Below are 23,087 nucleotides of genomic sequence, written 5' to 3'. Positions count from 1 at the left end.
TAGCCATGTATGGAAGTGAAACATGGACGGTAAATAGTTTGGACCAGAAGAGAATAGAAGCTTTCGAAATGTGGTGCTACATAAGAATGCTGAAGATTAGATGTGTAGATCACATAACTAATGAGGAAGTATTGAATAGGATTGGGGAGAAGAGAAGTTTGTGGCACAAATTGACCATAAGAAGGGATCGGTTGGTAGGACATGTTCTGAGGCATCAAGGGATCATCAATTTAGTATTGGCAGCGTGGAGGGTAAAAATCGTAGAGGGAGACCAAGAGATGAATACACTAAGCTGATTCAGAAGGATGTAGGTTGCAGTAGGTACTGGGAGATGAAGAAGCTTGCACAGGATAGAGTAGCATGGAGAGCTGCATCAAACCAGTCTCAGGACTGAAGACCTCAACAACAACAAGTCAAAATTTACGCTTGTGGGTAAACGTGGAGTTTTTCACTTAATAGGCAATGTCTTGTAACTTTAAAATGTATGATCGTCAACTTTCTAAACCAGTTCTGATCAGTAAAGACAGCTCTAAATATTTTGCGGCAGCGAAGTGGTTACACTGAGTTGATCTTATTCACGATATTCACATAGACTCGTGATAAAGCGTTCATGGTGTAAGCAAATTTCCAAAAACTATACTTGCCGTAGCGTTTGAGGCTGCGAGGCTCCTCTCGCAGCTGTAGCCACACGAGTCAACATTCAGATGGATGTTCTGGGAAAAAGAATCTCACGTTGCTCTATTCAGAGTTAATTTTTCTTTGGGCACAAAGAACACACAAATGTGGTTATTGACTGATGTTTCTAGTGATTGACCAAATACAAATGAAATTAATTTCTAATATGCAAATAAAAATTGTGGGCTATGAGTCAATTAACAAAATTATATCCATGTGGACTCGATTTCTCGTCGGATTTGTTCGTGGATAGCCTCACAGATAAAACACGAATACAATTTAATACCTTCATTTCACATAGATGTCAGCTATACAGGAATTAGCGACGCGTCACATATATAAGTTGCGTATTCTACCGGAATATCATAGTTGTGACCTTCATGTTTGCTCTAATTATTTGTGGTGGAGCAGTTAACACACTTATTTTTTTACAGAAAGTATTCATTGTGTATCAACAGATGCGTAGAGTCTTTCATCGGGATATCACGCAGGGTGGCGGTTTTCTAGTCCCCTCCGTCGCGGCACATTCCCACGTTGCGAAGTTTCGAGACGTTGCGCCGTGCGCCCCACACACACACTGCAGGCCGAGGCTACCTCGCCGGGGCGAGCAGCAGCGGCAGCGTCGCCAGCGCCAGAAACCAGGACGTCGACGCCCGACCGCGGAGGAAACAAAAGCCTTGAGCCGAGTATCTTCCGGCGCACCCAGATGTTACTGCAACAGAGACATTACCGCACGGCCATTTGTAAGACGTTTTAAGTCTGACACACAGTTTTTTCATATAGAGCCAATGTGCAACAAAATAAAAAGACTGAGTGCAAGATTTCGTCAACACTGTTCAGAAGAGGAAAAAAAAATTGGAATAAACTGTCTCGCGTTTCCAGATAACGTTGCTACAGTTTCTGAAAATGTGGCATCTGCTGTGAATGAAATTAGCCCTGAAAAGAAACAGCCAGTAGGACCAGCTTAAAGATTTCTGAAGAGAAAACTAAATCTTTAACAACATAAAAAATGCACCGAAATTTCTTTAAACAGGTATTTCCCTAGTACAGAAGGTTTGAAAATTTAAATATCTTGGAAAAATAACCCAGTCAAATGTTTCGGAAAAATTAGCTATAGAAGAAAAGATAATTTCCAAGAATGTTGGCCTATCGAAGCCTCGGGCTCCAAACGATAGATATCGAACGTGCGATTCTAAATCGATGACGCGACTGTGGTGCCTGCGTTATGATAAATTATTTGTAAGTTGCTAGGGAAACCCAAACGATTTATGTCGGTAGTGAATGGGATATCCGCTATTATAAACGTTTCTTCTGCCGATTGCCTCATGTGGAAAAATCTAATTCCATGCTTATGCAGTATAGAAAATTGTTTGAATTTTTGTCTGAAATATGAACTAATACCAGATGACGAAAGGAGGGAATGTGTATGCTGCGGTGGGGCGAAGTCTATAAAAATTCGTAGGGAGAGTACTATAGTGAAATACTTTTGCAACTTCATTGCGGAAACTGTGGTAAACGAATGGCTATCAGGAAGAATACATGGTTTGACTATTCCAAATTATCGATTCAGACCACCATAATCTTGATCATACAATGTAAGCTTTCACGGGCGGTATTGTCTTCAATAAAAACTTCTGGGCTGATAGGCCGCGGTCGAAGTATAAAACTATCTCCTGACGTTTCGTCTCCGACTGCGGGAGACATCCTCGGAGGTAAAACGGTGAACTGCGAAGATAACTTGAGGAAGCGCTGATTATATAAGCAGTACAGAGGGCGCCACAGTCGATCACGTGGCGTCGGCTATGAGATGGTCTCTGGTGATGCCAACAAATATCAATTGAAAGTAATCGATCGTCACGCTTGCGGTGCAACGCTGACATCCAAATTTTATGCAGTTTAACACCTTCTTCTTTCCTGTTAAAATTATTACGATGTTTATCAATCTCGATAACCTCTCTATACAAGCGTGCATAATAATGCGAGGTTTTTGATATGACGCTTGTCTCGCTGAATTTTATTTCATGGTCACCTTCCTGGTAAACATGTTCCGCTACGGCCGATTTATCCGTGTGACCCAGCCGGCAATTCCTCTTATGTTCAACAAGGCGGGTGCTCACACATCTCTTTGTGGTACAGATTTAAACCTGTCTACAACTACAAGGAATTTTATATACACCTGGTGTAGCCAAAGGGTGTCGTGCATCTTTTGCCGACCTTAAAACTTCTTTTATTTTCCTAGTGGGTCCGAAAGTAGTTTCCAACCCCATACTTGCCTAAAACTTTCCCAATGCCATCTGCGACCTTACTAATGAACGAAAGAAAAACTTTGCCCTTGGGCGACTATTGTTCGTCGTTGCTTCTGATTCTCTGCCTAGAGCGAAGTGTTCGATCTATATCTTTGCTGGAATAGCCATTCTTAACGAAAGTTGACATTAGATGTTCAATCTCATCTTTTAACTAACAGGTTCACAAAGTTTGTACGCCCTGTCTATCAAAGTTTTCATTACACCTCTTTTTTGTCTAGGGTGGTGGTTTGAATCTTTATGTAGGTAACGATCGGTATGTGTGGGCTTTCTATACGCCTTATGGTCCAACGTTCCGTCCCGTCGCTTAATCAGAGACACATCCAGGAAATTCAATTGCCCATTCCTTTCCGTCTCCATAGTGAATTGAGTTTTCGGATTAATGCTATTCAAATGTGTCAGGAAGGTATCCAACTCCTCTGCTCCGTGTGACCATACTACAAACGTGTCATCAACATAGCGATACCATCTGGCTGATCTCTTACTGGCAGTCTCCATAAATAAATTAGCCACAGCAGGACTGAGAGGACTACCCATAGCCACCCCGTCAATCTGTTCATAAAAGTCATTATTGTATTGAAAGTAGGTTGTGGTGAGGCAGTGTCGGAATAATGCCACAATATCGGTAGGAAAAATATCCGCTATGCATAAGATAGCTTCGTTTACCGGAATCATGGTAAATAATGACACAACGTCAAAACTGACGAGGATATCATCCGGGCCCACGCAAGTTTCCTTTAACTTGTCAATGAAATGAGCTGAATTTTTAATATGACTACCAAAATAGGGCTGCAGCATTAAGGCAAGGTGTTGTGGACTGGCAAGACAGCCAACCCACTATGACAGGAAGCCGAAAGGCACGCGTTTAAGCTCACGCAGGCTGGCGTGAGGTCTGGAACAGGACACGGATTTTAGACTTCAGATAAAAGGAGGTAACTGGTAGAATACTTAACTTTAATCCATAATAGGTGAACATCGCTCTTGACGGTACAGGTTTTACAGCATGAATAGTAACTGGTAATGGCGCCTTGCTAGGTCGTAGCAAATGACGTAGCTGAAGGCTATGCTAACTATCGTCTCGGCAAATGAGAGCGTAATTTGTCAGTGAACCATCGCTAACAAAGTCGGCTGTACAACTGGGGCGAGTGCTAGGAAGTCTCTCTAGACCTGCCGTGTGGCGGCGCTCGGTCTGCAATCACTGATAGTGGCGACACGCGGGTCCGACGTATACTAACGGACCGCGGCCGATTTAAAGGCTACCACCTAGCAAGTGTGGTGTCTGGCGGTGACACCACACAATGTGTCTAGCTAACTCGTGTGTTGGTCCACCTACAGCGCTGACAATTGGCCTCATGAAATAAAATTCAGCGAGACAAGCGTCATATCAAAAACCTCGCATTATTATGCACGCTTGTATAGAGAGGCTATCGAGATTGATGAACATCGTAATGATTTTAACAGGAAAGACGAAGGTGTTAAACTGGATAAAATTTGGATGTCAGCGTTGCACCGCAAGCGTGACGATCGGTTACTTTCAATCGAGACTGTTGGCATCACCAGAGACAATCTCACAGCCAACGTCACGTGATCGACTGTGGCGCCCTCTGTACTGCTTATATAATCAGCGCTTCCTCGAGTTCTCTTCGCAGTTCGCCGTTTTACCTCCGAGGATGTCTCCCGCAATCGGAGACGAAACGTCAGGAGACAGTTTTATACTTCGACCACGGCCTATCAGCCGGGAAGTTTTTAGTGAAGACAGCATAATCTTGTATTTTGCTAGATTAGCTACTACACCGTGCAAGCAACAGCATTGGAAACTGACTTATCTACCAGTACCGTGCGCGGAAATTTCGGGTTTTGCAGAGAACTGCGTTATGTAATAGTGACGAAGGACAGTGTACCAATCGCTGGAACAAATAAAGTTGTTGAATTGGAGGAATCGCACATAGCAGGAAGGAAAAAACAGAGGGGCCGATCTTTAAAGAACGAAATCAAATATATTTGGGTATACTGTGGTACAGAATAAGAGTCTCGGAAGTGCTTTGAGGTAAGTGTGTTCTCCAGAGACGAGGTAAGTTTAGTCGGTTTGATAAAGCACTTTATACTGCGTGGTAGCAAAGTTCTACAACACACTGAAAGCAAAGCGATTTAAACATCAGTTCGTCAACCAGTCTATAGCGTTCGTGTCTTCCGATGACCCTAATGTGCACACGCGGAGCATCGAGCGGCTGTGGAGATCAGTGAAGTCTTCCATTTAAAGGGAAGGGCGTCCAGGAGAAAGAGACCAACTCTACTTGTTCCAGCATCTGTATTTCCATAACTTGCGGTTGCAAGGAAAGGTTGACGCATGTGACACTTTACCCACATTTTAGCCTGACGTTGGCAGAATCCACCCACGTTACGACAAAAAGGGAATGCTTCCCGCACCATGCACATCAAATGGACTTTCCCATGACAACGTCGACGACGAGTGAGGTAAGTCGTTTCCTTTGTAATTACAGGTATTCTAGTAACGCTCTGCTTTTGTCGTTGCTGTAGTGACCACTATAAACATGGTCATAACGCCCAACACCACTGTCCTGTGATCGATTTAGAATCTCACGTTCGAAATTTATCGTTTACAGCCTGCGGCTGCGATAGGCAAACATCCATCAAAGTCATAAATGGGAAAAGCATATCAAGTAATTACTATATATATATACATTTTGAACATCGCCGCACTACAGCAACGGTTGCAGAACAGCAAGTGTAATAGACGGCCAAACAATTCCCATAAATAGTGGTTTTCGATTAACCTTTATCATGGTTGCAGCGGATTTAAACCCGTCTTCCTCAGAAGGACAAGAAACAAGCTTCACATTAGCAATCAGTCAACAATCAGTATCTATTATACCTGATGTTCACAATAAAAAAGGCCTCTCTAAAAATGCAAAAATAAGCCATTACGGTACAGTCTATATTCAAGCGACTGTCTAGAATTAAACTATAATTTAGATAAATCAGGAATAATAGTAAGTTGAATCACGAGAAAAATTTGCCACGAGAAATTATGGATGGTTCAAAATTAGGAAGTAACGATGGAATTTATGGAAGCCTAGAAAACACGTCAGAAGAGAAAAATCCCAGACAAATGGGACTAAGACTCACACTCTAGGTCATGGTTCATATGTACGTTTTGATGAGTGAGTTTGCAAGTATAAAAGTATGTGAAATAAATGGCCCTTTCTTTTGACTGTGTTGATTTAGAATCTTAAATTTTGACACCCACTAGGGACTGAAGATCTTAGTATTTTACACTGATTTCAGCTTGATACCCCTACCCATTCCTGAGAATAAGGAGCCTTAATAAATGAACAGACAACAGACAGACAGACAACAAACGGATCCTATAAGCGTTCCGTTTTTACTGATTGGGATACGGAATTCTTAAACGACTGGTATTTGATTTTTATATCGAACGCTAGGCAGTAGATTAACCAACGAATTTCAATTATTTTTGAGATAATAAGTCAAGAATAAGGTGTATACACGAAGTAAAAAAAGTTTTTAGAAAACTAACATACAAAAGCTGAATAAACAGTTGTCATAGAAGTGTTTAGGGGAAAATATAGAAAGTGGCAGTATTCCAAGGTGCGATTGGAAAAACTTGTGAGTAATTGTCAGAAGCAATAAACAAGGAAAAGAATCACCCGGAACTCAAAAACTTCTCCATCATCAACACTTGCGTCTCGTGAAACAGCACGTAGAGGGATGTGTCCCCTTTTCATCCATGTACTCTGACAATAAAGACATAGATCAGTAGATGGCAAAGGGTCATTTACTTGTCTCTGAAAGTCTATGTTGAATAAAACTGCCTTTTAGGTTGCAGCTGACAAATTGCCATCACATTCGGTCTGCATGGATTGCACAAGATGACTGTCTAGCGTTGTGCATCAGGTAGATGGAGGTGGCATATTCGTTATTGTACAAAACAAAATTGCTGCCTTCCTTTCCAAGACCAACACATTTCATTTCATTGAAGAATCTACTGCTGCCTTCATTCACCCAGTTTTTAGCTGTTGATGTTTTCAAACGTATCGCACTTTGACAGTAGGCACAATTTGGTACATGTTACAGACACAGTTTTTAGCTGCTGATGTTTTCAAACGTATCGCACTTTCACAGTTGTCACAAATTGGTACATGTTACAGATACTACTGTCCCTGTCTTTGTTGTCATACAATCTTAAAAATTTTTGTCAGAGGTGGGATACGTACATGAATTTTTGGTAAAGTAACAAACAATTTCTAAATCATTGTTGCTAAAACCATTATTTAGTTCGTTTTTAATACCATAAAAGTTTACACAACTCGCAAGCTTTTCCAGTGCATTGCTCCCCCTGTTAGGTTTACAGTTTTCTTCCGCTGAACTATGTTAACTGGATATTTAAACGTAAATAAGGTCTTCACCCAATCACTGTATCTTGTCATTTTAAACGGTAATTCAGTAAAAAAATATTACGTACAGTCGTGCTTCATATAACAACCGCAGATCAACATATGTTTATATTTGTACACCATAGACAATAATGGCCACAAAACACAAACATGTAAGAAAGGCAAGGCATGTGTTACGATACGGAAACAGAACAACAGCTCTCCAAGATGTCTGACAGTTAACTTTTAATAGAGAAAATATGAGGCGAACGTCCATATTTTTTATTCCAAATATATTTCTTCATTTTTACTTCATGGTGCGCCTTGTAATCTAGTAACAAATCGCCTCTCTGGAAACCAAGAGGTTTTTGTGACCTTGCAAAGTAATATATTAAGGAAGTCTCAGTCGAAAGCTAAGATTAACTTCTCGTGGCAGGGGTTCATAGTCATGTAAAATTTTGTAAATGACGTATTGTCACTTTTTACTGTGAAATTATATATTTGTAAAACAAAATGTTGGGATTTTGAATGTGTGTCCACTACCCAGTGGAAATAATCGCACCATGGCACATGTCAAAATTTTAAAATCATCTGACATGGCATGATACAGAAGCTGGTTTCATCGCGTTGTATTCCTGATTACGACTTCTTTTAGGAAGTGCTCTCTTTGAATCACATTGTGGATATAACGCTGGTACGCAGATTTGTTTCCGCATGCATACATAATATTGTGAGGAGTAAATGATTCAATATTTGTTTCTGTTTCACATAAAACAGAAGCTGGTTTCATCTATTGTGTTCCGTATGCGCTTTTACATTTGTTCCTGCTTATGAAACCGTGTGTGGATTGCTCGATTTAAATGTGTTGTTCGTATTCTACTTTATTTTAGTTCGCATTCGTTTTTCGTACTTTCTCGCATTTAATGGAAAACTCCATGTTACTAGCTTTTAACAGAACTGGTATTCAACTTTATTACATCTTGTCGCAGAATGATTACGTATTGCTACTTTGATTGTCGTAACACGGAATGAGAAAGTATTTAGCTTTGAGTAGTACTACTTCCTTCTCGCCACTGATTATGAGTTATAGTCATAGTGGCTAGGGTATACTTCTCTGCAAATTCCAGAAACGCAATAACATTTACGCAGAAGTGATAACACGTTATTATCCGGTGCTACAAACGATATATTATAGCAGAAATCAATGTACGCGTACTAAAATCATTCTCCCACCTCAATGCGAATTTAAAAGAAAAAAAAAACACTCTCATAGTCTACATCTCGAATGTACTTGTGTATTCTGTAAGCTAGACCGTAATAAATGCTGTAACATTCATAATTGTGGAAGTGAATTCACATTGTACCGCACAATCACATGTACAATTACGCACATCGGTGTAGAATATTTTTGCGGCGTAATTATATCTGCCACAATAATTCCATACTCTATCTCTCAAACCACAAAAGAGACTCTGGCGGGATGTAACACTATTCAGAGAAGAATTACATACTCATTCCATGATAAGATGTAATAAAGCTGAATATTAGTCTGTCGAAAACTGCTAAAAGAACGTTCATCATTAGGTACGTGAAAGTTCGAAAAGTGGATACGAACAAAAGTTAAGTAGAACATGAACAACGTACAGTGCATTTACAACAGCAATTCACACACGTATTGGAAGACAGGAACAAGTGGCCACAGAACACTATGTAACGAAACTAGCTTCTGTTTTAAACGACACACTGGACTTGCATTCGGGAGGACGACGGTTCAAATCCGCGTCCGCCCATCCTGATATAGATTTTCCGTGATTTTCGTAAGTCGGTTCAGGCAAATATCTGGATGGTAACTTCCCGAGCCAACCACAAAAAAAAAAAAAAAAAAATTTGGATGGGAGCATTCATCAAATAGGATACAAGCAATTCACAGTTCAATTGAAAGAGTGCACTACACAAATGAAGTAGTAATGACGAACACACTGCTACAGGACTAGGTTCTGTTTTAAACGAAACCAAAATAAATATGGAAGTTTTTTACCACCCAATATGAAACCTTGATAATGGGTTGATAAACCTGGAGCGATGCAAGTGCCTTGGCAGCGAAGCAAGGACGTGTTACCGGAAGTCCGTTTATGAGTTCCACCACTATGACCAGAGAAGGTACGAATGTTGGATGCTACGATCTGGAGGGAAGTCGGCACTCTAACTCGTCTCAGACATGTTCTGTTGGATTCAGGTCGGAACATAGGCCCGGCTAATCCATTTCAGTAATAATACAACTATTATCTCACAGATGCTGCTTTTGGATAAGATGTACTGCCTTGCTGAAAACAATAACCGTGTTTTCAGATCTGTTTCTCATGTTGTAAAATGTGTTCATATCCTTGAACATTATCGTCTTCTTAAACGCAATAAGGGACAACACAGTTAACATGAATACAGATCCTATACGTAATAAGCTACCAACTCCTAGGTACCAACATTGTGTCCTTCATAGCAAAGGTCTTCAGGTATTCGGCACACCTAAGCCCTCCATCGCACTGCCATCGGGTATAGCGTTGTTAATCACCCCAATTCACTCGTTTTCAGTCATCCAACTACCACTTACATCACTCCCTATACCATATCAGAGATCGCGTAGAAATTACTGTAGAAATGTGAGGCTTAAGGGCAGTCGCTCGACCATTGTGTCTATTCTTTTTGAGTCCCTACGCACAGCCATTGTGCTAGCTGGACTACTGGTTGTAGTTGTTGTGGTCATCAGTCCAAAGACTGGTATGCTGCAACTCTCCATGCTACTCTGTCCTGTGCGAGCCTCTACATTTCCGAGTAACTACTACAACCTACATCCTTCTGAATCTGCTTACGGTATCCTCTACGGCTCTTCCTCTACGATTTTTATCCCCACGCTTCCCTAAATTTATGATCCCTTGATGCTTCAGAATGTGTCCTAACCCATCCCTTCGTGTAGTCGGGTTGTACAACAATGTTCTCTTCTTTCCAGTTCTAATCACCGCTTCCTCATTAGTTACGTGATCTACCTATCTAATTTTGGGTACACTTCGCCTTTCTCCCCCTGTATTTACCCCTCCCACATTCAGCATTTGAAAGGGAGTATTTCTATTAAAAGCATTAAAAGCTCTCTCTAAGTCTACAAATGCTATAAACATAAGTCTGTCCTTTCTCAAGCTGTCTTCCATGAGAAGTCGTTGGGTCAGTATTGTCTCGCGTGTTCCTACGTTTGTCCTTAACTCAAACTGATATTCCCCGCTGTCAGCTTCTACAATTTTTTCCATTCGTCTGTAAAGAATTTGTGTCAGCCTTTTGCAACCATGACTTATTAAACTGATATATTCACAACTGTCAGAACCTGTTTTCTTTGGAATTGGAAGTCTGAGGGGATTTCCCCTGTCTCATATATCTTGCTCACCAGTTGGAAGAGTTTTGTCATGGCTAGCTCTCCTAAGGCTACCAGCAGCTCTAACGGAATGTTGTCTATTCTCGGGTCCTTGTTTCGACTTAAGTCTTTCAGCACTTTGTCAAATTCTTCAGAATCCTATCTCCCTTCTGATCTTCATCTACGTCCTCTTACATTTTCCTAATGTAGCCCTCAAGCACATCGCTCTTGTATAGGCCCTCTACATACTGCTTACACAATTCTGCTTTCCCTTCTTTGCTTAGAACTGGTCATATAGGTGCCTCTCTTTTGTCCGAAGCTTTCTTTAATTTTCTTGTAGGTAGGATTTATCTTACCCCTAGTGATATGTGCTTCTACGTCCTTGCATTTGTCCTCTAGCCATTCCTGCTTACCCATTTTGCACTTCCTGTCGATCTCATTTTTAGACGTTTGTATTCTCTTTCGCCTTCTTCATTTACTGCATTGTTATATTTTCTCCTTTCATCAATTAAATTCAGTATCTCCTGTGTTACCGAGGGATTTACACGAGCCCCCGTCATTTTACTTACTTGATCCTCTGCCGCCTTCACTATTTCATCTCTCAAAGCTACGCAACCTTCTTCTACTGAGTTCTTTTCCCCTGTTCTTGTGAACCGTTCACTTATGCTCTCTCTGAAACTCTCTACAGCCTCTGGATCTTTCATTTCATCCAGGTCCCGTCTCTCAAAATCCTGCATGTTTGCAGATTCCTCGGTTTTAATCTGCAGTTTATAACCAATAAATTTTTGTCAGAGTCCACATCTGCCACTGGAAATGTCTTAGAGTTTAAAACCTGGTACCCAAATCTCTGTCTTACAATTATACATGCATCAAAAAAGTTTTGCATCACCGCTGTTCCGAGGATTCCTGAGGCTGTACAGAAAACTGGAACAGAGATGAACATAACCAACATTTGCGCCCTTATTATTGCTCATGAAAACCACAAGTAGCGTGTTGTACCACCATACAGCGAGACCTTCAGAGATGGTGGTCCAGATTGCTGTACACATCGGTACCTCTAATGCCCAGTAGCACGTCCTCATTGCATTGACGCATGTCTGTATTCGACGTGGCATATTATCTACAAGTTCATCAAGGCACTGTTGGTCCAGATTGTCCCACTCCTAAACGGCGAGGATCCCTCAGTGTGGTTGGTGGGTCACGTTGTCCATGAACAGCCCTTTTCAGTCTATCCCAGGCATGTTCGGTAGGGTTCATGTCTGGAGAACATGCTGGTCACTCTACTCGAGCGATGTAGTTATCTTGAAGGAAATCATTCACAAGATGTGCACATGGGGGCGCGAACTGTTGTTCATGACGACGAATGCCTCGCCAATATGCTGCCGATATGGTTGCACTGTCGGTCGGAGGATGGCATTCACGTATCATACAGCCGTAACGGTGGCTTTCATGACCACCAGCGGCGTACGTCGGCCCCACATAATGCCACCCATAAACAACAGGGAACCTCCACGTCGCCGGCCGCGGTGGCCGAGCGGTTCTAGGCGCTCCAGTCCGGAACCACGCGACTACTACGGTCGCAGGTTGCAATCCTGCCTCGGGCATGGATGTGTGTCATGTCCTTAAGTTAGTTAGGTTTAAGTAGTAAGTTCTAGGGGACTGATGACCTCAGAAGTTAAGTCCCATAGTGCTCATAGCCATTTGAACCATTTTTTTTTTTGAACCTCCACGTCGCTGCAATCGACGGTCAGTGTGTCAAAGGCGATCAGCCTGACACGGTTGCCTCCAAAGACGTCTCCGACGATTGTTTGGTTGAAGTCATATGTGACACTCATCGGTGAAGAGTACATGATACCAATCTTGAGCGGTCCATTCGGCATGTTGTTGGACCCATCTGTGCCGCGCTGCATGGTGTCTTAGTTGTAAAGATGGACCTCGCCATGGACGTCGGGATTGAAGTTGCGCATCTTGCAGCCTATTGCGAACATTTTACGTCGTAACACGACGTCCTGTAGCTGCACGAAAAGCATTTTTCATCACGGTGGCGTTGCTGTCAGGGTTCATCCGAGTCCTTAATCTGTAGGTAGCTGTCATCCACTGCACTGCAGTAGTAGCCCTTGGGCGGCTTGAGCGAGGCATGTCATCGACAGTTCCTGTCTCTCCGTATCTCCTCCATGTCGGAACAACATCGCTTTGGTTCACTCCGAGACGCCTGGACACTTCCCTTGTCGAAAGCCCTTCTTGGAACAAAGTAACAATGCGGACGCGATCTAACCGCGGTATTGCGCGTCTAGGCGTGGATGAACTACAGACAATACGGGCCGTGGGGGTCAGGGATTTTCTCTGCCTCGTGATGGCTGGGTGTTGTGTTCTGTCCTTAGGTTAGTTAGGTTTAAGTAGTTCTAAGTTCTAGGGGACTGATGACCATAGCTGTTAAGTCCCATAGTGCTCAGAGCCATTTGAACCATTTTTTGAAATACGGGCCGTGTACCTCCTTCCTGGTGGAACGACTAGAACTGATCGGCTGTCGGACCCCCTCCGTCTAATAGGTGCTGTTCATGCATGGTTGTTTACATGTTTCGGCGTGTTTAGTGACATCTCTGAACAGTCAAAGGGACTGTGTCTGTGATACAGTATCCACAGTCAGCGTCTATCTTTTAGAGTTCTGGGAACTGGGGTGATGCAGAACTTTTTTTGATGTGTGTACTATCAATTTGAAACCTTCCGTCGTCTTCAGTTCTCTTCCACGTATATAACCTTGTCTCACGATTCTTAAACCAAGTGTTAGCTATGATTGAATTACGCTCTGTGAAATATTCTACTTGGCAGCTTCCTCACTCATGCCTTTCCCCCCAGTCCATATTCACCTACTACTTTTCCTTCTCTTGCTTTTCCCACTGTTTAATTCCAGTCCCCGATGATTATTACATTTTCGTCTTCCTTAACTATCTGAATAATTTCTTTTATCTTATCATACATTTCCTCGATCTGCTCCTCACCTGCGGAGCTAGTTGGCATATATTTTGTACTGCTGTGGTGGGTGTGGGCTTCCTGCCTATCTTGGTTACAATATGGTAGCACTTTGGAACTCACAAGTGATCCCCTCTACTAATTTCACGCGACATTTCGTGTACAACCACCTTCTGAAGTGCACGACTGCCTCTGACTTTAAGTACCTCACGTCCACCCGGCCTTGCCCTATCTGTGGTTGTTCCTTCGCGTTCTCGCTTCTCAGGGACATCACCAGTAGTCGATTTAGGCACCTTTAGTAGGACTGATCTGACACTGGTGAATCTGTCCCTCTGGTGAAACCCAATGACCAGTCGACTTTCAAACTGAGTGAGCTATCCTCACAGACCTATTCTACTCTTACCGCTTCGCTTTTGCCTCCTTTTATCTCGCGGGGCCGTGGGGGGGGGGGGGGGGAGGGTGCAGACACCACTCTCATGACATCTAGCTATATACAGGGTGTTTCAAAAATGACCGGTATATTTGAAACGGCAGTAAAAACTAAACGAGCAGCAATAGAAATACACCATTTGTTGCAATATGCTTGGGACAACAGTACATTTTCAGGCAGACAAACTTTCGAAATTACAGTAGTTACAATTTTCAACAACAGATGGCGCTGCGGTCTGGGAAACTCTATAGTTCGATATTTTCCACATATCCACCATGCGTAGCAATAATATGGCGTAGTCTCTGAATGAAATTACCCGAAACCTTTGACAACGTGTCTGGCGGAATGGCTTCACATGCAGATGAGATGTACTGCTTCAGCTGTTCAATTGTATCGGGATTCTGGCGGTACACCTGGTCTTTCAAGTGTCCCCACAGAAAGAAGTCACAGGGGTTCATGTCTGGCGAATAGGGAGGCCAATCCACGCCCCCTCCTGTATGTTTCGGATAGCCCAAAGCAATCACACGACCATCGAAATATTCATTCAGGAAATTAAAGACGTCGGCCGTGCGATGTGGCCGATCACCATCTTGCATAAACCACGAGGTGTTCGCAGTGTCGTCTAAGGCAGTTTGTACCGCCACAAATTCACGAAGAATGTCCAGATAGCGTGATGCAGTAATCGTTTCGGATCTGAAAAATGGGCCAATAATTCCTTTGGAAGAAATGGCGGCCCAGACCAGTACTTTTTGAGGATGCAGGGACGATGGGACTGCAACATGGGGCTTTTCGGTTCCCCATATGCGCCAGTTCTGTTTATTGACGAAGCCGTCCAGGTAAAAATAAGCTTCGTCAGTAAACCAAATGCTGCCCACGTGCATATCGCCGTCATCAATCCTGTGCACTATATCGTTATCGAATGTCTCTCGTGCAGCAATGGTAGCGGCGCTGAGGGGTTGCTGCGTTTGAATTTTGTATGGATAGGGGTGTAAACTCTGGCGCATGAGACGATACGTGGACGTTGGCGTCATTTGGACCGCAGCTGCAACACGGCGAACGGAAACCCAAGGCCGCTGTTGGATCACCTGCTGCACTAGCTGCGCGTTGCCCTCTGTGGTTGCCGTACGCGGTCGCCCTACCTTTCCAGCACGTTCATCCGTCACGTTCCCAGTCCGTTGAAATTTTTCAAACAGATCCTTTATTGTATCGCTTTTGGGTCCTTTGGTTACATTAAACCTCCGTTGAAAACTTCGTCTTGTTGCAACAACACTGTGTTCTAGGCGGTGGAATTCCAACACCAGAAAAATCCTCTGTTCTAAGGAATAAACCATGTTGTCTACAGCACACTTGCACGTTGTGAACAGCACACGCTTACAGCAGAAAGACGACGTACCGAATGGCGTACCCACAGACTGCGTTGTCTTCTATATCTTTCACATCACTTGCAGCGCCATCTGTTGTTGAAAATTGTAACTACTGTAATTTCGAAAGTTTGTCCGCCTGAAAATGTACTGTTGTCCCAAGCATATTGCAAGAAACGGTGTATTTCTATCGCTGCTCGTTTAGTTTTTATTGCCGTTTCAAATATACCGGTCATTTTTGAAACACCCTGTAGCTGTCATTCACGCATTACATAGGGACGTCCTGTCACTTTTTCTCATACAGTTAATCTGCAGCTGTGACAGAAAATGGAGGGGACCGGAAATTTTTTTTTATAAATGAGATGAGTGCAAATAAAGGTGTAAGCAGTCCAGTATCTGAATTACCAATGGAGAACTGTACTGCAGAATGAGGAGCTCTCTCTCATACAGACGCGTACAGAAGGATCTGCTTCTAGACGAAACCATGTGAGGAGCACAATCCAGACTGTTGTCTTCCGAACGTTGACGTCGTGGAAGCCCTTTAGGTATGATCTATGGAGGCACTGAACCTAATGGGAACAGACAAAAAGCTTGAAAAAAATTCATGTGACCACATATTGAAAGAGACAGATATTACTCTCTGAAGAGAACTGCATATTCACACGGCTGCAAACTTCCAAGACCGGTACGACAACAACGGTGACAAAAATAACGGTTGACTTTTGCTTCTGCATCATCAGAATTTCATATTATGGGACATTCAGTATTATGGAAGTAATTGAAAAACTTTTCGCACTTGTCCTCGAAATTGAAATTAAGATTCATTAATCACTAGTCAAGATCCATAGTCACTAACTTCCAGTTTTCGCAGGGGAGGGCAATGCAGAATGTGACGGATTGAGCACTTCCACAATTCAATGGTAAGTCTGTAGTTCCAACCTCCGTAAGAGCAGGATTATTTTCGTTTTTATGGAAAAAGTAACTCACGACATTACGAGTAGAGTGATTATATTGAAGATCTCACTTAGAAAGAATATATTTCCTTAGGCGAGCATCTTCTTGTATTTTCAAGCACAAAACTTACGCGGACGAGATATTTACTTTAGCACTCCTTCAGCCGACGTTTATTTTTATTTTCCTTTGTTTGTTTGGTCGAAATTGTGAGGTTAAAGTACGTGTTCTATTACTAACTCAGGTTCTGTGTCATAAAGAAGCAATGGAGACATGTGTCAGTTTCCTAATACAGTAAAAGACTTCTGACAGTAACAAATATGACCAAAATGTCTGCAAACAGAGTTTGGAAATAATATTTGAACATGGTGTGGCTTATAGTTTCTTATACATCTGTAGAGACCAGGAGTTGTAAAGGTTAACAGAGAACTGAAGATTTAAACAGATTGTTTATGACGACAGTAATAAAAAATAATGACAGTCTGAGGGAAACAATTTTCAAATTGCAAGGACTGTAGTATAAAGTAATGTCTTTGGGTGAAGACAGTTCCCACAAATCGGAAAATCGTGTGTTTTATCAATGTCAGAAAAATCAGGCACACACAACACAGAACACAGCAGACCCAACTGCCTCCCCTCCGCAATGTAGAAGACTTCCGCTGAAATTTTTAAAAGAAGATCATTAAGCAATATAAAAGTTAACTGAGCTCAACTGACTATTTACGAACCGCGACGTAACTTACAGAGTTGATAGTAAGTACATGGTTACTATATTCTGAGAATGATCTTAATTTTTGTTTCAGTTAAATATGCGATAACAGGACTTGAGAAACAAATTGATTTATTCGAAGTTACTATACGGATAAAATTCATACGTCAACGATAGAGCAACTAATACTACATAAGAACAGTGAGAAGTGCATCAGTGTAGGGGAAGTCAGTCAAGGTGATTACATTCAACCAAAAATATTCTTAGTGCCCATAGAGGAGATAAAGATCCTCAAACTGCGAAAACGAGGAATGTGTACGTGTCAAATGAATCTACCTGAAATAGCATCGTCTTTCAAGTAATATAAGGGCACTCCATCTTCTGCGACTGTAATGAAGTTTATATAGACAAAACGCGTTTCGCCTTACGTAAAGCACCTCGGAGGTAACTGTAGCAATTGCGATTTTGTATAAAAATCGGTTTAACGAGAGCATAAACAGATCTCACGTTGAAAATTCGGTTTTTATTGCTCCCTGTTTTGGCTCCTACATTGTTTTTATGCGTTTTTCTTTACACAGGCGACAGATCCTGATTGACTTCAATGCAAGGACTATATTTTCTCGTTTTCATGTTCTATATTTCCACGTTGAAGTCGTCTACTTCATTCTTTTGTTATATAGTCTAGGTAATATATGCAGTCACGAAACTCCACACCACTATCATAATAAACAGATTTAACAAAATAATACAGTATAAGTAACACATTGAGTCACGAACCTTCACACGAGTATCATAATAAACAGATTTAACAAAACAATAAATGGAAAACACATACACACACATACTGTATTTGCAGAGAAATAAATGATTTTTTATGGTACTACGTGGATAATGAATATGTGCAAGAGAAACAAAGGTAGCCTACAATGATCAGTCTGGCTAGCAAACTGAATGTACTCACAAAGATACGCCAGTTAATTCGTAACAATTTCGCTCGCGAACGGTTGGGTGTTACATTAAAACACTAATGGAACAAAACTGAGAAACAAGAGGAGCACAGTACGGCCCTATCCAAAAGGTACAAGACATTCAAGGGTGTACCTAGTACCAGTTGCGTTGATCAATAAAGGAATCTCGACAAAAACTTAAAAATTATACATTCATATTGACAGAACCATCATTAGACATGGCTGGATGAATTTAAATTCAGAAGAGAATAATGTGTGGAGCTATTTAATACAATGAGATACATAAAACACTCTACTGAACAGCGTAAAATCAATATCAAATAAAGTTTGTTTTAATTATGAAAATTATTTGTGGAAAGTGCCGGAAATATTGAAGAGACATCATTTAAGCAGATAAATCGAAGATGAAGAACTGTAAGAAACTTTTCAAAACTAGCGGACATAAGAAAGGCCCACCTGGCCACCCATAGTCGGAATTACAAACAGGTAACGGCTAATTTAAGGGATTATATATCACGAAAACGTAGGTAATCCCGAAAAGCGCTATTTAAAAAAACTGAACGCAGAAGATACTGCAAACTCATCAATTACACCTAACAGACCTCGAAATTCTAAGAGCTCTGAACCACAATGGTCACTCACAGCGTTACAGCAAAAACTTACACTGGCGGTTTCGCTCGGAACGGTCCCAAGAAGGCAGCGGTAAGTTTCTTCTTGAGCAGCCTGAATACTCCTCATGGACATCCCAACTAAACCCAACTGTCACTCCAAAACATGTCACCCCACGCCAACTTCTGCTCTTGAACTAAAGACCCTTATCTGCCCAGCGATCTCCCAGTCGATTCACACTGTTGAAAATATCGAGGTCAAGTCCTCTGCAAATCGGCGGGGTTATGAAAGTTGCTAGCCGCCTGCTACAGCTACTGTTACTATCAACAGCAACAAAGGAGCGGGGTAAATATGCCACTAACCTACAGGTTTCAGTCACTTCCCTAATTACCTCTGTTATTTTACCGTTTTAATGCAAGGAAAGGTTATATATCACCCTTCTTACGAAATGAATCCGCTGAAAATTCAGCTGACACGTACCAACATACACGACACAAATAAAGAAAAAAGAACAGAGGGAAACGGGCGGTATCACAGTCACAAAAATATGGGTGGATAAAAACATGCGAACGAGAAAACATTTCATGTCAGTGCAGTGCACTGTGTTAAAAATCGAGAATGTTTGTGTAGAAGAACAGTGGAAAGGAGCGCCCGGAAATATTGTAGGAGCAAAAAAATGTGAGTAATAAAACAACAGTTTTAAACATGACAACTGTTTACGGCCTCATTAAGCATATTTGTAAACAGCGCCAGAATTGTTATATTGCAGATGCTTTTTTAAAAAAAAAAATCTACGCTCGTGAGGTCCAAATATGACTTTATTCTACTCGCAGAAGACAATCCAACACCCATAATACCTGTAAAGTTGCCGCTGCGGTAGAGGGGCATCGGAAACCCGAAAGATAGCTTTTCTTTTCTGATTACGTTGCACTGCTTCCTTTATGAAGGTTGAACTTTAACAAGGAATGACAGATCTTCGCTGGAAGGAAGGCAGGAGCGAAAATTAGGGTGTAACGTCACGTTGACAACTAGGTTATTACTGGTGGAGCTCAAGCTGGAATTTGAGAAGTAGTGGGAAGAATTTTGGAGACTCTTTTGAAAAGAACCACGCAGTACTTGCTTGAAGCAATACAGGAAAATCACGGGCTACCTAGTCGGATGGTAACTTGAACCACAGACCTACGTAATACTTGTCCATATAATTGCGGCTGCACAACCGCGCTCGGTAATCTAACTGGAGCGTGTCTAAAAGTATTATAAGGTAGGGTAATCTGCAATTAGTAAGTGGAAAAGAAAGTTCTACTAATTACGAAATGTGAATTCAAACAATCTGTTGAACAATTTGTTGACTGTAGGTCGTTAGATAGAACGACGGGATGGACAACGTGTGGTGTCACCGCCAGACACCTTACTTGCTAGGTGGTAGCCGCCCGGTACCCACAGCTTTACTTCTGCCAGTACCTCGTCTCCTACCTTCCTAACTTTACAGAAGCTCTCCTGCGAACCTTGCAGAACTAGCACTCCTGAAAGAAAGGATATTGCGGAGACATGGCTTAGCCACAGCCTGGGGGATGTTTCCAGAATGAGATTTTCACTCTGCAGCGGAGTGTGCGCTGACATGAAATTTCCTGGCTGATTAAAACTGTGTGCCCGACCGAGACTCGAACTCGGGACCTTTGCCTTTCGCGGGCAAGTGCTGTACCACCTGAGCTACCGAAGCACGATTCACGCCCGGTACACACAGCTTTACTTCTGCCAGTACCTCGTCTCCTATCTTCCAAACTTTACAGAAGCTCTCCTGCGATACCGTGCAGAACTAGTACTCCTGAAAGAAAGGATATTGCGGAGACATGGCTTAGCCACAGCCTGGTGGATGTTTCCAGAATGAGATTTTCACTCTGCAGCGGAGTGTGCGCTGATATGAAACTTTCTGAAAATCTCATTCTGGAAACATCCCCCAGGCTGTGGCTCAGCCATGTCTCCGCAATATCCTTTCTTCAGGAGTGCTAGTTCTGGAAAGTTCACAGGAGAGCTTCTGTAAAGTTTGGAAGGTAGGAGACGAGGTACTGGAAGAAGTAAAGCTGTGTGTACCGGGCGTGAGTCGTGCTTCGGTAGCTCAGTATCAGTTCGGCGCTAGCGGCCGTGCGAAGCGGAGGTCCGATACTTCCGCCTGTGCGGCGTGTGCGAGTGTTTATTTACTTGTGGACTTAGTCAGCGCGCGGGCTAGTAACAACGATCATGGCGAACAAGTACAGGAAAACTACATTACGAATCAATTTCTGCAAAGACTACGAACGACCAAAGGCTTTAGCAGTGGAACGATTCATTCGAGAGGACGTCAAGATACCGCCAAACGATATTGTCGGAATTCATCTGTCCATCGTTAGTCCCACAGTGTATGTTAAGATGGTAAATGACGCGGCGTGTGAGAGAATTCTACAGGCGACAAAAGCAGGTCTCCGATTTTGCCATAGTGACGGGAATGTCGGCACGGTAACTGTAGAACATGCTGGTCTGGGTGTACGGACAATACGTGTTTTTGAGCTGCCATTTGAGCTCCCGGCTGACGAAGTTATCGAGGCTTTTAAGCCATACGGCACGGTACATGGTCACACAGCAGAACGCTGGGCACAATTCGCCACGTACCCAGTTCTTAACGGAGTGCGACAGATCACTATTGATCTTCAGAAGCATTTACCGTCCTATCTGACAATTGGTGGTTGTCGGGCGGTGGTGATTTACGATGGTCAACCACGTACATGTTCTGGCTGTGGCCAGGAGGGACACCTCAGGTCGAACTGTATGCAACGGCGGATTACGCAACTGCCTTCAGATGTGCGGGAGCCGTCGCCGGCGATGACAGTACTACCGATCACCCATGCCAAAGCCCTCACTGTGTCCGCTGATGACCGAAAAGACACAGCCCTGGAGGAAGATCAAGATGGCACTCTCCGAAACCTTGTAGCAGACGTCGGGATGACAGAGGATGCTGCTCCATCGAGCATACAATCTACGGCGACAACATCAGATGAGACCGAGCTCCCACCAAGCACAACGATAGTACACGAAGCAGTTCCAGCCACTACGGATGCTGTTCCGTCTGGAACGCACTCTGTGACGACAACATCAGTTTCGACCGAACTCCCGCCAAGTACAACGATGGGACTCGAAACACTTCCTGTTCCTACAGCCGTGATTCCCTATACTCTGAGGACACGGAAGGATGATCACGCAAACAACGTTCCCCGAAAAGGAGGAAACGGCGGCGTCGCACGACATCTCCTAGGGATGACTCCCCTTGCCCCGACGACGATGTGCCTGTGGACCAAGACGACACAACAGCTTCTACGAAACAGGATGAGGCAATGGAAACTGTTCGATCAGACCAGCAGCGGTCTGTCACATTGACGGTACCGGGACGTGGTGATGCTGAAGAAGAATCACAACCAGCTGGCTCTCCAGACGCAGAAGCTGTGGCAATGGACACGAATATATCACTGCCTGCAAAGATGTGGTATGACGATATTGAGGAGGCGCCGGATGTCATACAGAGGCAGCCGGCACTCACGAAGACGGCCTAATAATTGCTGAAGGTGAAGGGAGAGGGGCGAGAGAACGTCTTCTAACTCAGCCCCCAGCGCCGATGCAGGGAGATGGTGTTGCGCATCGACAGAGTGGGATTCAACGCCATGCGAACCGTATTGCGACATTAAATATAAATGACGTGCGTTCACCGGCCAAACTACACCTACTGAAGGAAACGATTTGGGCATCTGACGTGGATATTGCTTTGCTGCAGGAAGTCCACATAGCTGCACTCCCATACATCGCAGGTTACCAATCCTATTCGTCACATGGAGATCACAATGGGAGTGGGGTGGCAGTTTACGTGCGAGATGGCTTCCCAGTGGAAAACGTGTGTTACCTTCCGTCGGCCAGGGGAATGGCTTTCACGACGTTTGAGACACGAATCATCAATCTTTATGCACCGTCGGGAAACAATCGGCGGCGGGAAAGGGCGCGATTTTATGCAGAAGACATTGCCCCACTTTTCCATGGACGTTATGAATGTGTGATAATTGGTGGAGATTTCAACTGTGTTCTCAGCCAGAAAGACCAATGGGCGTAAGCAAACATCAGCCAAGAGTTGCGAATCGTTGTCAACGACCTTGTACTTAGTGACACGTGGGAATTACGACATGGAGATGCACCGGGCTACACCTATGTGACAAGTCATTCGGCGAACAGGTTAGATCGCATTTATATTTCACGCGCTCATGCAAATGATGTCCAGGACGC

General features: G+C 43.0%; 1 protein-coding gene across 1 annotated transcript in view; it reads right to left on the bottom strand.

The window, feature by feature from the left end:
• Positions 1-431: 431 nt before the first annotated feature.
• LOC126092153 (uncharacterized) overlaps positions 432-23,087 on the bottom strand; it is a 386,469-nt gene continuing 363,813 nt past the window's right edge. Inside the window, exon 6 of the mRNA XM_049907623.1 lies at positions 432-1,387. Coding sequence (XP_049763580.1) covers positions 1,266-1,387 — 122 coding nt within the window. The 3' untranslated portion in view covers positions 432-1,265. The remainder of the gene's footprint in view (positions 1,388-23,087) is intronic.

This window comes from Schistocerca cancellata, chromosome 7 (assembly GCF_023864275.1).
Source record: "Schistocerca cancellata isolate TAMUIC-IGC-003103 chromosome 7, iqSchCanc2.1, whole genome shotgun sequence".
Taxonomy (NCBI): Eukaryota; Metazoa; Arthropoda; class Insecta; order Orthoptera; family Acrididae; genus Schistocerca; species Schistocerca cancellata.
This window is presented reverse-complemented; position numbering and strand designations above follow the sequence as displayed.